The sequence below is a fragment of the Drosophila willistoni genome, assembly GCF_018902025.1.
Source record: "Drosophila willistoni isolate 14030-0811.24 chromosome XR unlocalized genomic scaffold, UCI_dwil_1.1 Seg144, whole genome shotgun sequence".
NCBI classification, from domain to species: Eukaryota; Metazoa; Arthropoda; class Insecta; order Diptera; family Drosophilidae; genus Drosophila; species Drosophila willistoni.
This window is the reverse complement of record NW_025814057.1, coordinates 1,117,676-1,142,274: the sequence shown is the minus strand read 5'-3', so window position 1 is coordinate 1,142,274 and position 24,599 is coordinate 1,117,676. Positions and strand designations below refer to the sequence as shown.

At 40.6% G+C, this 24,599-nt stretch overlaps 3 protein-coding genes across 3 annotated transcripts in view; 2 read left to right on the top strand and 1 right to left on the bottom strand.

The window, feature by feature from the left end:
• Nucleotides 1-24,599, top strand: part of LOC6638684 (connectin) — a 149,727-nt gene that overhangs the window by 79,626 nt on the left and 45,502 nt on the right. Inside the window, exon 3 of the mRNA XM_023181562.2 lies at nt 10,045-10,123. The gene's annotated coding sequence lies outside the window, so the exon portion shown is untranslated. The remainder of the gene's footprint in view (nt 1-10,044; nt 10,124-24,599) is intronic.
• On the top strand, nt 16,959-18,023 carry LOC6638682 (ubiquitin-conjugating enzyme E2-18 kDa). The gene has a single exon (XM_002062494.4). It carries the CDS (start codon nt 17,097-17,099, stop codon nt 17,628-17,630), a length of 534 nt encoding a protein of 177 aa, XP_002062530.2. The 5' UTR covers nt 16,959-17,096; the 3' UTR covers nt 17,631-18,023.
• LOC6638683 lies at nt 20,081-22,807 on the bottom strand. Its single transcript, XM_002062495.4, has one exon. It carries the CDS (start codon nt 22,756-22,758, stop codon nt 20,113-20,115), a length of 2,646 nt encoding a protein of 881 aa, XP_002062531.1. The 5' UTR covers nt 22,759-22,807; the 3' UTR covers nt 20,081-20,112.

Here is a 24,599-nt window from a genome sequence, read left to right as displayed (position 1 = left end):
TTCCTCGAACAGTTGACAGGCTCCGCGCCGCACAGCACTGCACCGAACCGCATCACAGACAGTCCGTATAGACCGGGAGCCCCGATCCTGGTCCCAAGTCCTGCATTTCTTTGCATTTCCCTTTGCTGCATATTCAATATTTTGGTATTTATCTTGTACGACAATAAAATAAAACAAAATACACACATTGCCGCCGTTACAGAAAGAGTGTAAGAGCAGCGCTGGGCTAGGGAACGGAAGGCGGGTGGAGATATTTGAACATACATACAGGGTACATGTGGTGCTAGAAATATGTAGGCCAGTCTCAGTGTCTCCGTCGCCGTCTCCGTCTCCATCTCGGTCTCCGTCACCTTGCCGTCTCCGCTTCTGTCTGAGTCTGAGGACCCGCATACATGCCACAGGAATTTACATGTTTGAATTTTCTTTTAAGTCGCCTGTAAGCCGCTTCGGATTTTCCATACCCTTCCTTCATCCTATGTAAGGCGAGAAGGCTATATGAAGATATGTAAGTTGTGGAATAAATCTGCTGATGGCCAGCAACTGGCGTTGTGATAGGGTATCCAGAGTCTTGTGACCCGGACTGTGTTGCATTTTCAATTTTATTTCTGTCTTTACTTAAAGTTGCACAAAAGTCTCCGCTTTTCCATTTCTGTCTGTTATTTCTAATTCACAACTATCTCGATATATGTATGTATAGAAATATATTTCATTTTCTACGTGAAAATTGTGCTGCATGCGAATCGATAAGGAAGAGCGCACTATGTCAGCAAATCATAGACTGCAATTGTCCATCAGTTGGTAAGTTGGAAGCAGCTGCCTCCTATGGATTCCATTTGATTGGTGCACCACCAAATAGCTTGACCAAGAGAGGGAACAACCCAGAATCGAAAATATTCCCAAGCTCTGGAATCTGTACATATCGGATGTCTTTCATTTGCAATTATCGACCAAATGGAATCTATTTGTCTGCTTGTAAAAGGAAAAGGCCTGGCCACCCTCTGAGGGTGCTGCTGGAGGTAAATTTAGAGATATAATAATGAATCTGAAAAGGATATTGGATATTCAATGTTGCGATTGTTTAGTCTTTTCGTGTTTATTTTGTTATGTTGCATTTATTTGTGATTTGTTGCAATTTGTTGTTACAATTTGCTGTTGTTATTGCTGTAATTTTTTATCAATTTTTCAGAACGCGTCGCGTTGTGACAAAAACCGCAAATTAAATCGGTTTTCTTTTTTTTTTTTGTGGTGCTGGCGGGGGGATAGATGTCTGGTGAAATTTATTTCTAGCGCGTGGCCAAAGCCACAAGGTCCTCGCTTTTGCCCCCGACACTACTCCCCTATCCTATCCACACGGTGGACATCACACACATGTTCCACATATCCTGCGTGTCCTGCTCATAAAAATTGCGAGAGCAAAAAATACAAGCGAGCAGAAAGCGAAATAAATGCACGCCGTTGAAAATTAGAGCCAAAGCCAAATCACAGTCAGAACCAACCAAAACCAGCGAGCCAGAGCCCGAGCCAGAGTCAGTGTCGAACCGAAATTATTCTGCGGATTTTGCGGCCTCGGCGGTTGAAAGTGGGTGGGGGGAGTGGTGGAGCGGTAGAGCGGTGGTGTGGCATGTTCACACTTTTGGCCATAAATTTCCTAGCGCCTTGTTGGCCAATAAATACACAAGACTTGTGTGCCATAAATTGGCAGCTTCGACGGGCGCCTAGTTATAATTAAAGTGCCGACCGCAAAACGAATTAAATTTAATTAAATTACACAAAAATAAAACAATAATAAAAATGACAAAAAATTAAGCAAATTTTACATTCGTAAAATGTTTGACTCGTATTTATCACTAACTGGCTGTGATTCTCGTCCATCTCCATCTCCATCTCGGGGTCTGGTTGAATTTCTTCCTTTTTTATTTTATATTTTGTACAAATTTTATTGCGAGGGAGAAAGCGGGTGAACGTTGGGAACGCTCGAGAGATCGCGCCTGGTTTATGCGTCTGCCAGACGAAGGGCTCGTAAAATCTGTGCGTGCCCCGGCAAATGGAGTACCACGAACGAACCATCAGCAAGGTTTATGTCTCGGAACTAGACGCTCTAAGTGTGTGTGTGTGTGTGTGTGTGTGTTTGTGTGCATTTTTCTCATTATCTCGCGACCAGCAGACAAATAGATAAGCATCCCACTGTGCTCCAACATCGAAAGCCATAAACTTGGCTAACAAGTCAAGTGCAAACAAAATGCTTGCCTTTAAACTTGATTTTCTCATTCTTTCATTATTTTGTTTTTTGCTCTACTCAATTGCTTTAGCCATTTTGAGTTGAACGTAAATTTTAATATATTAATTTTTCGACGATAACACGAAAAAGCCGTTTAAAGAATGTTACCACCCTCTGACACCCTCTGACCCCATACAAACGGTAAATAGAAAGCAGCTAGTAGTGAGTTAAATGGAAACTATTGGGTAAAATGAAAAGACTTTAAAACGATAACACTCTGGAAAAGTCCATTTAACGACTTTGCTCGTGTCTACAGTCGTTACACTTGTAATACAATTGTGTTTTGTGGGGCTTTGGGGTTAAGTGCTTTTGGTCAAAGAACTTTAACGCTTTTTATTTTTTTCTTCATTTGGACGATCGCTGGTTAAACATTCTATGCAATGAAATTTTATTTTATTTGAAAATAAAGATCTTTGATCTAAAGTTGGAGTAGATATTTGGCTACTTGTGGGCCCACAACTTCTTAGCCTTTTTTTTATGGCATTTGAAAATATAATTAGATTTAACATAACTCAAAATTTATGCAACTTTCCTACTCTAACATGGGGTCACTCAAAGTGGCCAAGTGGATGGAGCCCTGTTCTGTGTTTTGCAGTTGTTATATTTATCAAAGAGATGCCGAGGTATCCTCAACTCGCAGATAATTTAATTATGTGACAATCTTCTGGAGTGACCCTCGTATTCATATTAGATTTAAATATTAATTTCTGTGACATATGCAAAGTGAAATTAGTTACAATTTTGACTTTTAATTGTTGATTTATGAAACAAGTTTTAATAATTTATTTAGTTACATTTTGTGTGGGTATTTTTTTTTGTTTAGTGCATAAACTTACTTTTTTGCTCTAATGCGCTAAACAATTTCACATGGCAAACTGTCAGTGGAGAGGGATGAGGAGAAAACAGGATGCCAGGATATATGTATACACAGGTTATACCCGTATCCAGTTGCCCAGGATGCAGTTAAATATTTTCATTTACTTTGTAGCCGCATTTGCAACCACTACAACCACATTTGGCAAACATTTTAAATACCTTTTTACATATTTACCATTAGTTTTTATTTGTTTTGTGGTTGTTGTTGTTGTTGCCTCTGCTGCTGAAAAAATGGAAATTTTTGTGAAAACTTAGCAACAAAAATTTCAAACTTTTTTTGTGTCTATTTTTTTGCTTTTTGGGTTTCTCCTTTTTTTTTTGTGTTTTTGATTTGTGTTGGTGTTGCGTTTGTTTGTACAGATTTATTTCATTTCATTTCATTTTTTGCATCCAACTTTTTCCAATTTCGCAGCCGAAAATTTCAATTTAGTTTATTTCATTTGTTGCCACTGCTGTTTGGCGGCATTTTATTTAATCATAAAAATTCTAATTAAATTTTTTATTATTTACGCTTTGATGATGATACCTTTTGTTGTTGCAATTTTATGCATAGTGTTTTGTTGTTTTGGTTTTCACTTCCTGCCAAATGCACAGAAAAACACCAAACACACACGGACACGCACACGCACACACACATACACAAATGGCAAATTGCGGTTGAGATTTCTTCTTTACCATTTTCCCAGAGTTTTTCTCGCGTTTTCGGCCTCCGCCGCCGCCGCCGCTGACTGCGACCCCGAAAAGCAAATATTAAATATTTACTTATGTGCTCTGTCGCTTTCAATAAAACAATCAATCCCATGACCTCTCTCCCCCATCCCCTCTTATGCTCAGGGCTTGAACCCAAAAAAAGAAAAAAAAAAAAAGAGAGCTTCTCCCTGGTCCGGTTGAGATTTGTCCTAGGACCAACCGAAACTTGATTTGCATGTCATTAGCAGACATCAGAGTCTGCGGATGAAACCCAATCGAATTTAACTGCAGGCGGCTAAAAATAAGTGCAGCACATGGACGGCGTAGGTGGTGGTGCGAAGGGTGTGGTGGGGGGGGAAAGGTTGCACGTTGTGTGGTTGTTACTGATGCGAGGGTGGTTGCAACCTCTGTAAACAAACCGCCACTAAAAATATCACATGTCATGAGCTGCCGTAGCCCCTGCTGCAACAGGGTGACAAACTAATTAGAGTCTGTGTGTATATCTGTGTGTGTGAGTGTGTGAGTGTGTGTGGCATGAGTTGTGTGCCGTGCCTTAGTCTGGTTTATGGGTCCTATCTATGGGAAATTCATGCAGTCAATATTTGCTTGCTTCCCCATTGGCTATGCCTCATAAAAATGAAAACAAAAATCAACGAAAAATATCTTCTCGACTTTCCTCTGCATTTCAATTGGATGCTCTTGTGATTTTTTTTTTGTTCCCATGGCAATCATGGCATATAATCAAGATTTATGCCTCTTTTCGATAGTCACAAGTTTTGTCAACAAAAATAATGGGCTATCTTATTATGGAAATGTATACATACATACATACATACATAAATGTATATACATACATGGATTCTGGATCTGTTTTTAAGGTTATTATAAATGTGTTTGATCAAAAACTATTGAAACGATCTTCAGAAAGGGGAGAGACCACCCAAGCTAATGGTGTAAGTAGATGGACCAAAGAGAGAGAGAGAGAGAGAGAGAGAAAGTATATCCTTCTATTGTTCCAATTCTACTGACTATAATCCTTTGATGTTGTATTTCTCTCGTTATGAGAAACATTCCATTTCTGACCATAAAACAACAGGTGCAAGCAGAGTAGTTGAAAACAAAATGTTGAGCATTTTGCTGTTTCTATTTTTGTTTATTTTGCTCTTCGTTTTTCTTCTCTTTTTTTTTGGTTTTAAGGGGAAATGCGGGGATGAGAGAGTTTGCATAGTAAATGTAAACAGAACTGCGAATAGCTAAAAATGGCAAACAACTCAAAGAGCTAGAGGGAAAAGAGGTAACTAAGCTTTAATGGCCATGCCAACTGAGAATGGAGATGGCGATGGCGATGGCGATGTGGATGTGGATGTGGATGTGGATGGGAATGGCACTGAGAATGGAGGTCAGGCTATCTCCAGCCCAAGTTCAAATCCCAACAAAATTATTAATATGACTTTAGCTGCAGGAGAGCAAATACAAAGTAGCAAATACTTGGAAATGGAAATGGGCAAAGTCTAAGGATGGCTGCGGTTAACAAGACACTTGAAGTGAACTCACATCTGCTGAAAATGCATTTCACATGCATTGCCATAGTCTGGTCTGGGACTGGTCTGGCCTGGCCTACTTGTAGTGTGTAGTAGCAAAGCATTTGCCAAATTATGCCTAGTCCCAGCTTCATTTCCCCGCTCCATAGCCAGGGCAAGGTATTATCTCGACTGTTTTGGCCATGTTCGTATTGGGTATGTTGCCAACAGAAAGTAAATTTTCCTAAACATTATTTAGATGTTAGTTCTTAGAGAGTGTCTGTGTGTGCGTGTGTTTGGGTGGGGATGAGGGGAGGTCTTCTTTGTGGTCTCGGATTACGGGCTAGCACTACGCACCGAGGGTTAAGACCTTAGCCAAAGTGTGTGTTTGTGTGTGTGTGTGTGTGTGTATTTCTCTTTCTCCCCTTGCACATCTTGTTAACGCCCCGCTCTACCTTTGTTTTATTTTTATTTTTTGCTCCCTTCTCGTACTTCTTCTCTACACATTCTCAACAAGTTTATCGCTTCCTCCACTCTCTGACTCTAATTTACATAACCACGCAAATTAGTTTTGCGTCTGCTGCACTTTTTATCAGTGAACAGCAGCGGCAACAACAAATACAACTATCTCCAACTTTGTCACTACTGCCCCCGCTCCGACAGCCCCTCTTTTCCCCCCACTACTCTCTTCAGTTTACTCGCTTTTTCTATCTATTACCCCATTGCAACTTAAATTTAGTTGCCAAAGTTATTTAAACTTTTTTTTAACCGCCATCTCTATGTTGTTTTTTTTATATTCATTTTTATTCTATTTTTACTCTCTACCTTATTTTGCACTTTTCCAAAAATGAATTTTGCAAAACTTTTTTGGCCGCCCCCAACACACATTTTGTGTTTTTTTTTCCCCCTTTTATAGACACACCATCGATGGTGTAAGGGAGGGGAAAGAGAAGAGCTGCTGCCAGCGGGGTGAGCTTGGCTAGTAGTTAAGACAACAATTCATTTAACATTGAAGCACAGTCTTTGATTTTTTTTTTGTTGCTCCCCTCTGTTAAAACAAAGTTTTTGCTAATGGCACCCCACCATGCTCCGATGGCACAGTGGGGCGAATACACTTTGAAATGTTAAGAAAGAAACTTTATCTAATAAGTGAAACATTTGTCTGAAAGTAGACATTATTAAGAGGCCCTCCAAAAGTAAAACAAAGGAGAGTGAATATGGCAAGGGTGAGATCAAATAAAAATGAAGAAATCACTACTCATAAACTAAGCTTGAAATAAAATAAGATTAAGACGATTCCAGCTTTATTTTTAAACATTTTGTTTTGTTTTTCATTGTTTTCTTTACCAAGGTATTTACAACATACTATTTTGCCGAGTTGGACCCTTCTTCACATTGTGTTTTGTGTTTGTTGTTGTTGTTGTTGTTGTTGTTGCTATTGTCGGGGGTCATTGTTGTAATGTTTGAGCGAAGTTTGCTTCTCCTTGATTATGTGGGTCTATTAAAGGTTTCTCCGCCTAGTTTGGTAACTGGCTAACTGCTGTCCAGTTGATTGGCAGCTGAGAAAGTTTATATTATTAATGTAGACCGAGAATAACAAGAAATTCTTCCTCACCTCGCCTCAGCACTCACTGTCACGGATGGGCACTCTATGTCTATGTCTATATCACGTCCTTCCGTATCTGCAACTCTGTCTCTCTATACTCTTCGACGCTTTCATTCAATCAGTTCCGCAAACGGCTTCTGTTTTGGACAGCACGGCTAATTGACTTTTTTGTAAATTATATAAAAAGTTGATACAAAACTAAGTAGAATAGAACAAATTGCGGATAAAAAGATAGTTGCAATGGCAGGGCAATAGAGAGAAACGGATTTCGCTCATACTTATATGGGTTTAATTGCACGTTTCGATTGCAAAAGCTGTCACCATTTCGTATTTAGGTTGTGGTGTGTGGTGTGTGTTGTGCCTAGGTTGTAGGTGGTTAGTGCCATTAGCGACGACAAAGCCACTTCAATATTTGGGCCAGACTTCTCTCCACTTTAAATGGAAACGTTTCCTGCAATTTTCAAGTCAAGCAGAAAAATCAGGCAGCAGTAGCAACAAGAACTACGGCGACGACGATGACTAGGACGAGGTCGTCGGAAGTTATTTTTGGTACGTGCAACGCGGCGGCCACACACAAAAATTTTTCAAATTGAAAGAAACGTCTGAGTCCATGCAGCACGACAGTTAGAGGCGCCTCTGACATACCCATATGCTTTGTGCCTTGTGCCTCTTCTCGGTTTCCAGGTTCCCCTCGTAGCCTCGTCAAAGGAAGAGAAAGAGACCCAGCAGCACTAATGTGCAGGGTGCAAACGCGCCAAGGGTATGTCAAGTATATCCCATTGAAGGTAGTTTGTATGGATGAACTTGAAGCACAACTCCAGCTACAGACCATTAAGATACTAATTAAGTTTGCTAAGCGCTAAAACTAGTTGCGAATTGCGACTAAATAAAGCGTAAAAAGAAATTAAAACGACTTTTCTGATTGTCCAACTCTTCCAATTACTTTGCAAAATGTAATGCGAAAAAAATGTATATTATTGTTCAAAAAAATCGTTCAAGGGTTTTGACTTCTCCTATTGATCCTATTAACAGGGTATCGCAAAGTCGCTTTAAATTTGATTATTTACTTTTTTGTTTTGTGTATGTGTGTGTGTGTGTGTGTGTGTGTGTTGTTTCTTCTCAGTTCTCGCTCATTTCTTTCTTTTTGGGCTTTTGCCTTCTAAGCGATTTTTGTACGATTTTGTAGCAAGTTTTTGCCACCATCTCCCGCCCACTAAATTCAACTTGAGTGTGTGTGTGTGTGTGTTTCGTGTGGGGTTTGTACTTAAAGTTGTCTATTTGCTAGTTGTTGTTGTTGTTGCTAGTGTTTTTCTGTTTGTATGCCAAGAGCTGCATTGAAAATGAAAATGTTCGCACAGTTTTCCGCACAGTTGCATTTTCACTATGCAACTCGGCGCGGCTCAGTTACTTGATACAGTTTTTCTCCCCTTTCTCCAACTCTTTTGATTTCTTCTTGTATATGTGTGTGTGTGTGTGTCGCCCTGTTCAGTGTTTTCACCATTTTCGTTTGGCTTGTTGTTGTTGTTGTTGTCGTTGCAGTTGTTTTCATGCTCTTCTACTCAGTCGTGCGCTTTGTGCTTTCTATCTTAAATGCGCTAGCTAGATTTTTCTACCCATCATCCGAAAAAGACAGACAAAAGGTATATTCGTGTACGCAAAATTCTTGATCCCAAGGCCGTAGAATAATCATATATGTAGGTATCCATCAGAACTGCAGAGTGCATTAAAAAAAATATCCTTTCAACTGGCACAGGGTATCCATCAAGTCAGTGACTCAACATAATGTATGGAGCCCTTTTTCGTTTGTTTTGTTTTTTTGGTTTTTTTTTGTATTTTTGAGTCTCTGTGTTCAACTCATGCAGCATTCATTCAGCATGAGAAGAGTTGAAAGTCGAGATTTAAGAATTTTGTATGACCTCGAGGCAAGTTTGGTGAGAACAACTGCGGGGGTGTTGAAGGCGGTGATCCATGTGGATGGAGGAAAACCTATATACATATGCGAAAGATAATACATTTCAATGTCTCCTAGAGAGAGGCGAAGAAGTGCACTCGATATTAATAGGGGCAAAATAATGATGGCGAATAAGCAAGTAAACGGTATAAGTGAATTGTAATGCGATAAGACTTTTAGATAGACGCCACTCCATTCTTCTGGCTCGCCTCAATTCGTACTGTTAAGGCACCAATTAGCAGACAATCATGAAGCTGCATAAATCAGAAAGAGCATCACAGTATAAGTTGCATCATTTGGAAGCGCTTTTTAGCCGTTGTCCTCTCAGCATCAGCAGCTACTGCTTCTTGTAGTTAGTCGTTGCCATGCCCTCGCAAAACGCCTTAATCCTTAGTGTAGTAGCAGTGGCAGCATCATCGTCACATTTTCCATTGGACTATTCATGCAACTAATTTGATTTTTTTGTTGTTGTAACTACCCCGGTTATATTCCTCTTCATGCTCATCTTCATATTCCCATTTTTTTTGTACATTTCTCATCCAGTCAAGTTGCATTTGGAGTCAAGGAGAAGAATATTTTCATTAGACGTTTTGTAAATATGAGCAGCTTGCTCTCTACGGATTTCAAAGAAAAATAAAAATGCTGCCAAGGATTGGTAATAGAACAGACAAAGCGAAAGAGAGAGAGAGAGAGAGGGAGTGAGAGAGTGATAGAAGGGAGGGAAAGGAAAGAAATAAGACTGGAAATGAAAATGATTCACCATATTGAAGCCAACATTGACAATTGACAGAAGTTGTCAGACTACAAGAATGAAACGGAAATTGTTCTATTATTGCAATTATTGTAATGATTTAGCTTTTTTAGAGTCCTACTAGTAATTCAAATTGTTTGTTCAATTAAATAATCATGAAATCAAGCAATAAACTGATAAACTGTAACTTAAACAATCTTTAGACTTATCAAAAGGTCCTGTTCGTTTGGGTTTCTTTTACATTGGTTGCTAGTCATCCTCCAAATCGTTTGCCCTTCTCAATTTATGTTTATGTCCTAACAGTACTACATAATCCAACAATCTAATTTAAGTAAATGTTTTTCTCTCTCTCACTGCTCGTTCTCGTTTCAGTTTCAGTTTCGTTTTAACGAGTCCCGTGTGATTTGCGGCAGCTAAGAAGGAGTGAATTCCTGTGAGGAGTGGGCCAAGGGTAAGTTCAAGTTTTGTTTGTTTGTTGACGAGTGAAAGATACATTTGTGATTACCCCAGAGCAAATGCAATTGCTTATCGAAGTGAGGCGAGGCAGGCAGGCAGCCTCTTCTTGCCACTTGCCACTTGCCACTTGCCACCACCTTTTTAGCCTACCGAAGAATTCACAGAATGTCAACATGTTTGAGGGAATACAACTCTTACTTTTAATTATCAAGAGGCGGAATGGGGCGGTAAGACGAGGCGCTAAGTTGGCATAAGCCTAACAACAAAAAAATGCACGCTATGAGAGTAGCCCACCCCGCACCATACCACACCCCACCCTGCATCCCATCCGCCACCCACCTAAGCTTCTCGTCATTTCATTTCATAATTAAATGAGGAAAAATTTTGTTTGTAATTTACCAAGCGTAAATTTTTTGTTAAGAAATCGTTTTGGTCTTTGTGTTTTCTGTTTTCTGTTTTTCTGTGTGTGTTTTTGCTTGTTGTTGTTTTCGCTTGTTTGTCGTGTGGGAAATTTGGTGAGATTTTGCACATGTTACGCGCTGCGAAGAGTTTCTCGTAAATATTCATTACATTTGCGTATTGTTTTCCAAAGGAATTGGAGTTGTCGGAATCAAAAGTTGAAGATCCTTGTGTATATTTGCATAAAGTTGGCCAACTTTTTCCAAGCGCCGCTGCCGCTGCCGCTGCCGTCGCCGCTAGAGAAAAGAATTCGAATGTAAAATTGTTTTTGTATGCATTGTTTGCTTTTGGAAAACCTGCGGCCTGCTGCTGCATTTTTAATTAGGCCTCAAAAATGACCTTGAGGGATGGATGAAAAGGCAATGGAAGCGATGGTGATGATGGGGTCCGATGAAAAGTTTTTTTTTCTTAAGGGCCTGGGAACTGCAGCAGCTGCTATTGCCATTGTCTGTCCAACACACTATTGACTCAATGGCAAAGCAAATCTCTGAGCCTGAGCCTCTGAGCTTCTTTTGAGACAGAAAATCTCATAGAAATAAGTCTTTATATGTATATACATATACATATATATATGTATAAAATGGCTTGGAGGAGGCGTGGCATGGCCCTGCTCATCAATGATATTAAGCGAACTTAATCCTTTTACATACTCACGCTCAATGCGCTTCACTTCATTCACTGCCATGACGACGTTCGCCTGCACTTTGCTCTCCTCTTTGCCTCTTCGCCTTCTTTCCCTTCTGTCCGTAGTTCCTTTAGTTTCGTCTCCTTTGGTGCTTTGAAAGAGCTTACATATGCCTTTGTGAGAAACGAGAGAAGAGACGAGTGGTTGAGCGAGAAATGAGGAAGAGATTGAGAAAGAGAGCGTGAGAGGGGGCTAAAGAGCCACTCATAACTTTGGCCATCGTTTGGCGCCGCCTTTGGTGACGGCGAATGCGCTTGAAAAACTTTGTACAACTTTAAGCCGCTTACAAGCTTTGCGCTCTTAGCACGCCCCACAGGCTATGGTGACCCCTACGTTCTGTCTATCTCTACACGGTCACAGAGTCAGAGTCAGAGCCAGAGCCAGAGACTTCGCGCGTGCATTCCATTGCATTGGTCAAAATTTCCGACTAGTTTTCATTAATTTTATTGAATTGAATTGTTTTTTGCGGCTTTTTCCCCACCCTCAACCCGCACACCCCCCCAACAGTTATTCACAGCACGTGACTTGTCGCTGTGAGTAAAACGAATGTATGAAGATTTTCAATTATGGGAAAAAAAGTTTTGGTTGGTTTTTTTTTTTTAGCTTTTCGTCCCACAATCGATTCCATAAACGACTTAATTTCCGTTTAAAGCGTTGGCAAAATGCAGCTTAATTACCTAACAAAAGTTTCCCAACGGGAGAGCACCCATAAATTGTCATTGAAACTCTTCAACGAAAGCAAAAACTAACTAAACACACACCGAAACTACAATACTCTCTCCAATGATCTATTTAATAAAACTCATCAATGTCTATGTGAAAAGAAAAGTGTTTGATGTAAAAAAAAGCTTATAAAGTAAATTCCACCTACGTTTGTTAGATGTAAGTGTATTTACCCTTTCAAAGAGTATACAGAAGACGTTTGGGGGGGAAAAAACGCCAAACGTTTATTGTGTGCATAACTCTATGACTCTTGCCTTTGTGTGTGTGTGGGAGATCCAAAAAGCGAATTCTACACATGCCGCGCATTCGTGAACCCCCCTTCCGCCAACACACACACACACACACACAACCTTTTTTGCCCCTTTGATTTATTGGCATCCTTGGGCCAACGCCTTAAATATTTTGCTAACCCTAAACCATGGTGGGGCAGCGGGTAGGAGAAGGGGAAGGGGAAGGGCAGTGGACCTAATAGAAGGGAATGGGGTCTTGGAGCTGGGAGATTTAAGGATTCGACAGTTCGAGGGTTGAGTGTTGTTTGGTTGCTTGACCATTGTTGTTTTTGTTGTTGTTCCTGTTGTTTGGCTATCCAAATCACGCTTATTGAATTTCATTTTATATAGATTTATTTTTCTTTTATTATTAATAGCCCACAAAGAAAGAAAAAGCACAAAAAAAAAGAACGAGGGAAAACGAGAAGAAAACACGTTTAAAGCTGACAAACATCGCTATAGCACATATACACACACAAACACACACACACACACACACACACACACACACGTTTTAAGCTGTCAAAAGAAAATATTTGAAATAATTTCGGATTTTGGAAATCGCCAACACACACGTCCCTCCCGTTCTCTGCATCCGCTTCCACCCCAAAAGAATGAGATATAAAAATGTTCTTGTTCAGCAAAGATGGGCGGGCAGCCAGACCGATGCCCTTTTCAGGCTAAATACGGCGATTTATTATTCTTTTCCAATTATTCTTTCGCCAAGTGGGCATATTTATTTGGATACAAGAAAAGTTCGGATTCGCCTTCGCCTTCTTGAGCTGATGGCAAGTTCAGAGTAAAGTCGAAAAAATTTGAGCTATAACTATGTGGCCATTTGGTTACTTAGCGGACAAAGTGGCTATTTTAGCTGCTGCCAACGAAATGTAAAAAGGGGAATTTATTTAGCTTGTTTTTGGTAATTAAACGTGACAGCAACAGGTGCAGGCTAGCACGTTAGAGTATGTGTAGTGCGCATCACGTAGCCTACTTTTGAGGGCGAATGCGTGAGGGTCTACTTACATATATACATACATACAAGAAGCAAATGAGTGAACAACTGAAAAAGCCTCAAGAAAATGATGGTAGACACACGCACAACCAACCAACCAACCACACTATGCTGAAAAGTCATTAAGTACAAATGACGTTAACCCACACAGATGGCAAAAAGTCAGTTAAAAGGGGCCCCGTCTCTACACCTTGACTCTGAGTGCAGTTTCCTCTTCTTCTCTGTCTCTGTCTCTGTCTACTTCTCTCTACACTTCCCTCTGAGCTTTCGCCTCTCTTTCGCTCTGTGTGTAATTGTAGCACGTTTGACTCTAGCTAACTGCATATTGAGTAATGCCCGCGAGCAAGTAAGAGGACGAAGGAAATACGTGAAAGGACTGGGGCAGAGATGATGGGCTTGACATTATTTATGACTTGGTTTCCTTGATATGTTCTTTGGGGTTCCATCACAACTGAAATTGGTTCGAGGGCTGCGAGGGTTGTACGAATAGTTGACTCTAAGTTCTCTCAGTTGAATTAGTCTTAGTCTTCAGTCACTCCTCGCGTTTGGCATAAATAATCTGTTGCATGCGTATTCGTTGGGTCTATGGCCATTTTCGGTTACTTGGCATGTTAAACCATAAATAATTAATTTCAATTTTCGAACAAAACACAAGCGAAAATGAATCTTAATGAACCAAATTGACAGCGACGATTGCAGCCAATTGAGATTCGAGCTTAACATAGGCTTGACACTTGTCGAATTGGTCAATCTCTACGCGTTGCTTCGCTTCGTTTCGCTTCCCTTTCGTTGACTTGGTTTTTGGGCGGTCCCAAAAATCAATTAGGCACCTTTAATGTTAATCGCTTCATATATCAAAAACTCTCAAGGCCTGTGTAAGCGATAGCCTAAAGTCGCGAAAAAGGTTGGATGACAACAAAACGAAAACCGAGAAAAAAAAGGGCAAATCATCACGCGGCATTTTTAGCGCCATCCTTTTTAGCTGCGTGATACCCACGACAGGGGTGGGGGTGGGGAAAAAGGAAATGGGGATATGAGATAGGGATTGGGTGCTGTGATTGGGGGAAGCTAATGAAAGGAGGCAAAACAAAAGGCAATGGGGAAAAAGGCATTGAAAAGCCATGAGCAAAGTGTTTAAACGCGATAAAAAGATTAAAGTCGAACTAGAGAAAAGTGAGAAACAGAGCGAAAATTGAGATAACACACACACATGACTCGCTCCACGCACAGCAGGGAATACACATCCATTCTAGCATTCGGCCAACCACCCACCCACCTTCCCTCGTCTACTTAACACGCCGTTGCTGCCGCCGCCGCAGCCGCCGCCACCGCCTGGCTGCCAATTGGTAATAGAAAATCGGATCAGATTAGATTTAATGCGGCGACGGCTAATTTTTGGGTGATTTTTCATCGAAATAGCAAAAGTGCTAGGAAGTTTTTTTTTGGCGCCATCTTCAAGCTCTCTGCCCCTCCCCATCCAGCCATCATGCCTGCGCCCCCCCCGGAACCGAAATCCAGAAGCCTGTCAGCGGCAATACGCCGGCAATGACAGCTAAACAAATGACACACAGCCTGATTCGTCCAAAAAAGCGGTAAGGACGGGAACGGGGGAGACAAGAGGGTTGCCACTCACTCACTCATACACAAAGCGCAAAAGCGACTGATATACATATAAATGGAGGAGGAGTGTGTGTACATATATATGATAGAGGGGGGTTTAGGTTGGGTTGTAGCAGCATCAGCATCAGCATCATCAACATTTCCGCTTCCGGCTGTTTATGCTAAAAGTATGGCGGCGACATAAGCAAAGTGGAAGCAAAGCTACTGACAGCAGCAGCAGCAGTATGAGAACGATGAGGTTGAGAATGAACCGGAGCCAGAGCCGGAGCTGGAGCTGGAGCTGGAGTCGAGTAGCCCAACTGATCCCTCACTATTCTTGCATCCCGCAGCGTTGTCAGGCGCCTTTCCTTCCCAAACTGGATACTATACATACATATATTCTCGTTGTTGTTGTTTGAATCATTCTTTTCTTTGGCGAAAGCATCTATCATGTTGCTTATGCTTTAGGGAAAAGATGGGCATATGCGACTTGTGCCAACGTAAATCACATGCAAGTGGGAGTAACTAATGTGAAAGAAATCGAGCAGAAACATACCTGGGATTACCTTTAGTCTCTATGTGTGGCACACTTAGATGGCGAAGGATGTTTCAAGAGTTCGTGATGGCTAATTAAAGAAAAAATCATGGCTTAGTTCTCTGTAATATGATCGATAGGTTTTATTTTCATTCCAGCCAATAAGCGAAAAAGGTCAAGAGTGCTTAGTTTTTCGGTCAATATGGCTTACATTTTGTTTTTTAACTTGGTTTCATTTACATGACGATGAAGATCAAGATGATGATGACATATAATATAAGTAGGTATGTATAAATAATTACATACACGCACAAGAGCTGAGCTTTGAGACTGAGGACTGAGCGCCAACAGTCTGGAATTTTTCCTGTTTTCTTTTTTTTAATTTTGTTGTTGTTTGTTCTTTTCCGCCGCCCACAAAAATTCACCAAAAGCAAAGCCCTAAAATTCAAGGTGAACTTCAAATGAAAGCCAGTGAGCAGTGAATAGGAATGGGAATAAGATGGAGTGGCATAAGTAGTGGAACAAGGATGTATTCCGCCCTGCCTTTTTATTATGCCATCTTATAATTTTTACATATTTATGAAGCAAAAGAAATTTGACGGTTGAAAAGAAAGAGAACGTGGAAAGACCAATTCATCTCCTCCATTGCGAACCTATTTATCCAACTTTAATTGAAAACTAAAATGTCAATGGGAATCAAATCAGTGGACGTCAGTGGATAAGGGGATTTATCCCTATCCCTATGCTCCTTCTTCATATAGACATGGACATGTCATTCACATGTCGCTTTGGGTTATGAAATCTCAGTTTATTTGCTAAAAACAACAATAACAACAAGAAAACTCACGTGCATAATTCATGGGAGGTCGCAAAATCCAAACGTAAGGGAAACCAAATAGCAAAATAAAGGTGCGTCACATATATTCCGTCCATTCAGGTTTTCATCAAATGTAATGTAACTAAATGGATGGATAAGATAGTCAAAAGAGAAGATTATTCATTCATCAAGTAAATAGAAAATAGATTGAAACTATTTTTTTTTTGGTCTATAACACAAATATACAACATAATTTCAAGTGTATTTACTGCATATACATAGTTATTTCGTGCAACTTTTGAGGATTCAGAACTGTGCTTCAGTCTATGACTATGTCTCTGATTTTTGGCTCACAGCCTAAACACATAAACAGGAAAATTGTATCGCCACAGCTCCAGGCAACTAACCAGCAGTTCAACCAGTAGCCATGGACTATAGAGGGGGAGCAAGAAGTACAAAGATGCGAGGGCAAGGGCAAGGGCGAGGGCGAGGGGGAGTACATGGATGCATGGACCAAGGGGGAAGGAATTTAGTCGCGAAACCTTTCATCCTTTTGCCATCGTTGCCTGCTACTTGTGCCTGCTCTTTGGGTTTGATCCTAATGTGCTGGCTGTCAGAGCCTGTCGACGTCGACGTCGTCAGGGCGGCTATTTCGGGGATTAATGTCAATGTGAAAGGATTTTTTGCCAACTTTCTCTATGTATCTGAACGCTCTCTCAGTACACTTGGAAAAACAAATCTGATATACCGATATATACAATAGTGAAGAATTTTCGAATGTTTCTTTTTTTGTTTTTTGGTTTTTGTTTTTCTGTTTGTGTTGTTGCTTTTGCTTTTAGTTAAAATTTCACCCACACACTTGTCCAACCATGGCAAAAGAAGAACCTATTATGGATGGTCCCAAGCGCCTGCAGAACGAACTCAAAGAGATGATGGGTCACACGGTGTTAACTCAATTCCGATGCCTCGAAGTGGAACCGGATAACATATATAAATGGTATGCCCTCTTGCTGCCAGTTAGTCCACCCTACGATAAGGGTGCCTTTAAGCTGGAGATCGATTTTCCAATGCAATACCCATTTAAGCCACCTCGTTTGCATCTCAACACAAAAATCTATCATCCCAATGTCAATGATCGTGGTCAAGTTTGTCTGCCCATACTGGAGATTGAGCACTGGAAGCCTACGACGAGAATTGAGCATGTGTTGCAGGTGCTTTTAGCCACCATTAATGATCCACAGACGGAGAATGCCTATCGCGTTGATGTGGCCAATGAATTTCGCAATGATCCCAAGAGATTCTATAAAATGGCCGAAGCTTATGTCCTGCGATTCAGTGAGCATCGACCTACCGATGCCGAGTTGGCCAAAATGGCAAAAAAAAAGAAAAAGGCAGCTCAATAATATGTGAAATATTTTCAAATAAAAAAGCAATGCAAGGCCAAGTGAAGGACCCGAAGGCGGCAGCGGCAAGAAAGATATAGAGAGCAAACATTATTTTCTAATTGGCTGGGAAACCCAACTGTGAGGATAAATCATTTGACTGAAGGCCTCAAGCAGTGCGCAACTAGGGTTTTCAAGGGGCTGGCTCTGGCTAGCATTGTCATCCGTCCGCCTCATCATCAGCATCCTTCCCATTCGCGACATTTGCAATGCTCTAACAGTAAATGTGTGTATCGATTTTCATGTCAAGAAAATCAAAATTCAATCTTAGTAACGTTCTGTCGACTAAATTCATTACTAAATTTGAATGCTATTCGCTTTTCAGCTTAATAAAAGTACGTTTTTCTTTTAGAATCCATCAGTCTAAACAACTTTAAAGAATATATAAAATATGTTGCTAGGGTATAGCAACTACGTCATAACGCGAGTTAAGCGTTTCTTGGATCTTTAGAATGAAACTGCTAGAAGTACAGGCTAAGTCAGTGCATGTGTGTGTGTGTGTGTCTCTGTTTGTGTTCATCAGGGCCATATAAATTTCTGCAATGAATGAATCAACTTTACGTACTTTAGACATGGCCACATGGTCACATATGCGACTTGCTTTACGGTCTTTCTCTGCTCTCTACTCATGCCAAAACACTTGAGTTTCAGTTTCAGTTCCCGCTTCGGTTTGAGTTGGAATTTTCTGTATCAGTGTGTGTGTGTGTGTGTGTTTTACGAGTATCTGCGTGTGGCTTGGGCAGTTCACTTGATGCCTCTACCCCACCCCTCTCCACCTTATTCTTTGCCCGCCCCCAAAACTAGGACCTTGTCAACGGCATGTGTTAAGGATAAAGCTAGGTGAAGGGAGTACAAAGGGAGAAATGTGGAAAAGCATAGGCACATCGGTGGACCAAGATGATCTATCAAAGTCTTAAACCCTGAACCGATTTTGGCTAGTTCCCCTAAGCGAGTAAACTTTCGGTTTCGATTGCATGTTACGGTTAAAGGATATCAAGGATAACTTTATCTCAATTCTCTTTATGCCAAGAGAGAGAGAGTAATCCGAATGCATTCAAAGACGTTGCAAAATCCTGAAATACCATTCTTAATCTTTGTTTTATTTGTCTCCGTCGTCAAAAACATAAATGATCAGTTCAATCAATTCCATTCGACATTGCTTATTTTTTTTCTATCCGCCGTTGGTGTAATTTTTGTATACACATTTATATATCTACATATGTAAAATATATGCAAATATCTAGGTATACATATATGTATTTATATTTCAAATTATTAAAATTCGTCAGATTCCTAGCGTCGTCCTTAAATGTTTGAATATGCCCAAATACTTTTGCTTTTAGTTCTGTCCTAAGAAGGATAAGCTCTTAAATGCAGGACACTATCTTTGCCTTTCCTCTCGTCGAGTTCCTGGAATACACAGAAATCGCTACGCCCATGAATTTGCTTCCGTATTAGCTACACACTATAATTACAGCAGAGGCCAAAGGCATGTCCAGGCTACTGAAAGATATTTGTATCCAGTTTCCGCTTTTATTTTTTTTTACTGCTAAGCAGGCCCTAGCAGTGCCTAGTGCCCAGAGCTGGATTCGAACTGGCTGCCTGTTGACCAGAGCAACCATTGTGAAGATGGATTACCATGGAGGCGGATGTCGACAGTTTTTCCTTATTTTTGGGTGTGTCTTGTTAAAACTGCCAGCTGATTATTATCACCTTTTGGGCTGAATTGGACGGACTGGCCAGAGAGATGAGGATACTGGGCGGAGTTGGAGTTGGGGACAGTTGTAAGAGTGGGGGGAGTGGGGCGTGCGGCAGTCATTGACACCAATGGTTGGAAGCAGCCCCCCTGTGGGGCACTGGCTGAACGAATGAAGCTGCCACTGACAGACGTCATTTGCTTTTTTGCTCTTTATGTGTGTTTGTGTGTGTGTGTAAGTGCGTGTGTGTGTGTGTGTGCGTTGTGTCTCTACCATTCCATTCAAAAGGCAGCAATGAATCGCAGTTTTTGATTAGCACCAGCAGCAGGAGGTTAGGCGGGACTTAGTCATGGCCCAGGCTCGTTGTTGGAGATGGGATAGGGGGTTGAGTGTGTGGGAGGAGGGTGCTGCTGCTGCTGCTGGTGCTGGTTACCCCTAGATACTTTTCTTTCCTCTTCTTGTTCTTGTTGCTGGCTTGGCATAATTCATTAGTGCCTAATTACAGTTCGTGGCTGTGTTTTAAATTAGTTTTCACAATGTTTGCAGGCTAAAAAAAAGAGATATTCAGACAGTTCAGATTTTCCGATTTTACAATTTTCTGATTAGACAACTCTTGAAAAGCCTAAAAATTTGTTCTTAACTGGCCAACCAATTTAACGCGCTAATTAAGGTTTTAAATTTGCCCCAAAAGTTACCTCATATTAAAGTCACAAGTTTATGCAGAACTATTGAACGTTTATTAACTATTACTCGTTTGCTGATTTAAGTTTGACCAAACTATCGTGTATGACTACGGCCAATGGAAGAAGGGACTGTATGTATGTGGTTGATTCGTACTCGTGTTTATCACAATTAATTTTGTTGTCTGCATTCTGGGAGTTATCTGGGTACAACCAGCGCACATTGCCCCAAAGTCCTTTGAGAAGATCCACCATCCTGAAAATCACTTGCAAATCGCAACGGTCGGGATATTTCATTATAAAGTTATCCGTTACACCCGAGACAAAATCGTCATGACACTTTGCCATTTCTTCAATTGTTTGACATTTGTCCATTTGCTGATCACAATTGCTCGCCAGCTTCAGATGTTTTTCTTTAAGAGCCGACACATATTCTTCATATTGGTTGACAATTTCAATTGTGAGACCATACAACTCTGTGAATGTCTTATGCAAGCGAACTTCGCTCTGTTCAACGAGTGGGGACAGTTCCTCCAATATCCACTTGCAGTGATAAATTTGAAGAGTCAAGCAAAAGAACGTATTAAGTTGCTTTATATGATGCTTGGTAATGATGCGATTCAGTCCTTCATCGCATTTATACTTTAGGTCTAAGAAAGTGAGATATTTGTATGGTAATACAGGGACAAAGAGATGGGCCAAGTTGTGATTGTGCAAGGTTATTATCCGGCTGAGATCTTCCAACGCAACAGATTCAAAAAACGTGCCAAATTCACTTGAAAACCGATCAAACTCGAAGAGTAAATACACTGAATGCAAATGCTCCAGACGTTCATTTAAGCAGAACTCGATCCTCACTACATAAACTGCATAGGTGTTGACCAGCAGAGTTCTTTGAGCGAGAGTATGATCGAGGGCAGTCAAGAGGATTTCAGTAAATGGCACATACCTATAACAAGAGTTACAGGCTGACAGAAGTTCATCGCATTTGAAATTACGGAGATTGATGTGCGAATTGCCCTCCAGTTGCTTATAATATGTATAGAATAGGTGACGCAGAGACTTATCGTCAAGTTGCTGAGCTTGAGTGAGTATATCGGGAGCAGGAAACATCACTTCCCTGTCCACTGTCATCACTTGATAGGTCTTCAGTGCGTGCAGGAAGGATTCAATTACCTCATTATACAGACTCGAACATATTACATTTTTATGAAAAAGACTAAAAAGATCCATTTGTCGGTTGTCATAGAGAAATGACACTGCTTTGGACGAATTTTGAATATGCTTTTTAAGTATTTGATAGAATTCACAATTTTTCGCAATGTCCGCCGTCATGTCTTTCATAATCCTCATTCTGTAGTCCGAAATGCCATCGATTACGACACATTCAGCTATAAACTCTTTAAGGTAGTCCTCAAATTCACCCAAACGATACATGTTGGCCATAAATTGGCAATAGCTTTTTAGGCTGGATAGTAGGAGGGCAGCAGAACCACTTTTATCCCAATATAAACGAGAATGTTTTGTAGCCGATATTAATGTGGCTATGATATGAAAACTTCTCTCATGTTTTGTGGTGCAGTCGGTATTCAAAATACAGGTGTCCTGGCATAATTGTCCCATCAGACGCAATCTTCGAAAAGGTTGCACAGTCATCTCGATGAAGCAAGAAATTGATGGAGACTCCTCGTTGGCTTCTTTGGTAACGCGTTCACCCCAAAAAATTAGAAATTCCATAACTGGTTTTAGCAATCGATGCATTGCCTCAAACAGACAAGTCAAAGTGCTAAAATAATTTGTAATAACCCTCCATGGACAGGCATATTTATCTATTAGCTTTTGTACCATTTGCATATCCTTCAGAGGTTCCAATAGATTAATGTGTGGCATATGACATTCAAAGGGCTTGCGAAAGAGTACCTCATGATCGATGACTTGAAAATGTATCCAATTCTGCGGAGCAAAGAACATGCAAATGTACTCGTACAATAAGCGGCAGTCAGTAGGGCATGGACGGCTCTCCAAATATTCAGCGTATTCCTTCCAAAAGTTAAAATTCATTGGCACGACAGATCCGCTCATATCCTCGGGAAGCTTGTTCACTTTTAGAGTTAATGAACTAGTCGAAGAGGAAGACTCCCGGGCGGAGTCGTTGCTATCTGACATAAGGCATATAGGGGAAATTTTGAATTTCTCCAGAATGCTTTCATCATAAAATGAATATGATGATTCTGAGTCCTCCGATAACGATGAACTGATGATTTCATCAATTTTGCCCAACATAAATTTTCGTTGCTTCTCCATTTCACTGCTGTTTTGTTTGACGTTGCGAAAAGCCTCGAAGTTCACCGATAGCATAAAGTCGAGGATACGCCACTTGAAGTTCATCTGCCCGTGATCTATAAACATCGGATTCTTTAACATCATGTGGGCCAGTTTGTCAAAGGTCACGCCAAACTCATGCAGACGTTCGGCCTTGTAACGCGCAAGAAAGTGATAAAAATTCCTGGTAACGCATTCCTCCTCGCTCTCTAGAAATTGAGGGTCCTTCTTCAGGTCTTGTTTGGCACTTTCCAGGCACTCTTGAAAGGCAGCATCGCGTTCCTCCTTTACAGGTTCCATGTTAAGCAGATCCCCTACCAATTTTGGGAGATTTTCGTCTATTACTTCCTGTCGGTCTTGTTGTCCTTCTTCTTCCTTGACTTGATCCATGCCAAGAAAAAACAAAAAAATTATTTAATTTAAAAATATATATAATATTATACTGTATTTCGTATATATATATATATATATATATGAGAGACTACAAAGGTGTTAACTTGGTAAAAACCGATGCTATACTGAAATAAATAGAATCCAAATTTCACAGGAAAACAAATCCGAAAGAAAGGCCTACTCGGATATAAAAACTGGAGCTAAACAAATTTCATGGGTTACTTTGATCGGAAATTGAGATTCACAAGGAAGGAAAGATTTATTCAGAAATAAATTTCCAACCCCTTGATATTAATAGAAGGCTGTGAATTTGTAGATCGTTTTAACAAGGTAACCCATACGGTTTTTGGTTCCAAAGTAAAAATCTGAACTGACAGTTGTTGAAAAAATTATATATTATATTAAGAAATTAAAGATCTGGAATAGAAAAGTCCTTGTGTCCAATCGGTGTAGAACTTATGTTTCTGCAGTGCACTCAGTAATGTGCGATTCACTTGTTCGGGGAAGTGAATGAGAGGTGGATGTACAATTTATGACCTGCATTAAATATGCAGCTTATATAAATTGCATAATTTATATAATACATATGAATATGTACATATATAAAGGATCTCTGCCTGCAGTGGGTTGACTCTACGCATACACACACACACCCACCTGTGTGTTCTTACATATGTATGTACATACAATAAATAAAGGCCCAAAATCAAGCATTGTTAATTCATATGGAACTTCATTTATTGGCTGTGGAATCAGGCCGAAAAGTGCTTACAGAAGTAAATATGAACTCAACGAGTAGAAGAGAAGGAGAGTGAGAGGAGAGAGAGAGACAAAGAGGACAGACAGGAGTGATAACCAAAGAGATAACTGAAGAGAAGAAGAAGCAGCAGCAGCTTAAGCGAGTTGTTGTTGTTGTTGTTGTTGGTCGTTGCTGTGTGCAATGCTTGTAAAACCAATAAAATCAATTAAAAGGCACTCAACATGCAAACAATTATATGCAAATTCATTTATACACGAGCTCACACGCACACAACTACAGATAGAAAGAGAAAGAATGATTAAGAAGGAGTGTTGACTGAAGCGGGAAGTGGCTCCTATAGCCATAGAGATTGTGATGGAAGAACGCAGGGGAGGTGAAATGAAGTCAAAGCAAGCAGAAAACGATTTTGTATTTGCATAAAGCAGGAAAATAGAAAAGGAAAAATCACAAATAAATAGAGAGGCAAAGGCCGACAACACACACAGTCACACAGTCGCACACACAGCACAAAAGGCCAATAGGAAAATGTGTGGATGAGGGGAAATGCAGGGATAATAGGAAAATAGGAGCATGAACCTGTTGCGCACCACCACCAATAACAACAACCACAACAACAACAGAAGGACAACAAATAAACATACGAACAACAACAGCAGCAGCAGCAGCAGCAACAACAACTACATATAAATTCAAGTTGAATCTCTCAAAATGGCAATGAAACAGCAGGAGCCCAGGACAACAACAGAGCAACCCGAAAGAGAATCGAAACAACACGAGAAATGGGGCGCAAGAGAGCCGATTGAAAGCAAATTGAAAGCAAGAGAAATGTGTGAAAGTAGCAGCGCCTGCGTTAATTGAAACAAGAAAATATGGTAGCAGTCGCAGGCAACGGCGATGGCAACCTTAAGAGAGAGAGAGAGCAGTACGAAAATGAAATTGCAGAGAACGGGAAATGAAACGAAATGAGATTGAAGCGGAGCTCACAGTTGATGGCTCAATTGCTTTGCCGTCTAATCTGCGGCAGCAGCAGCAGTGGGGGTGGTTGTGGGCGACCAGCGGCAGCGGCAGCTCGTTAGCA

Coding starts and splice junctions, on each gene's coding strand:
- LOC6638682 (XM_002062494.4), top strand. CDS start 17,097: ATGGCAAAAGAAGAACCTATTATGGATGGTCCCAAGCGCCTGCAGAAC.
- LOC6638683 (XM_002062495.4), bottom strand. CDS start 22,758: ATGGATCAAGTCAAGGAAGAAGAAGGACAACAAGACCGACAGGAAGTA.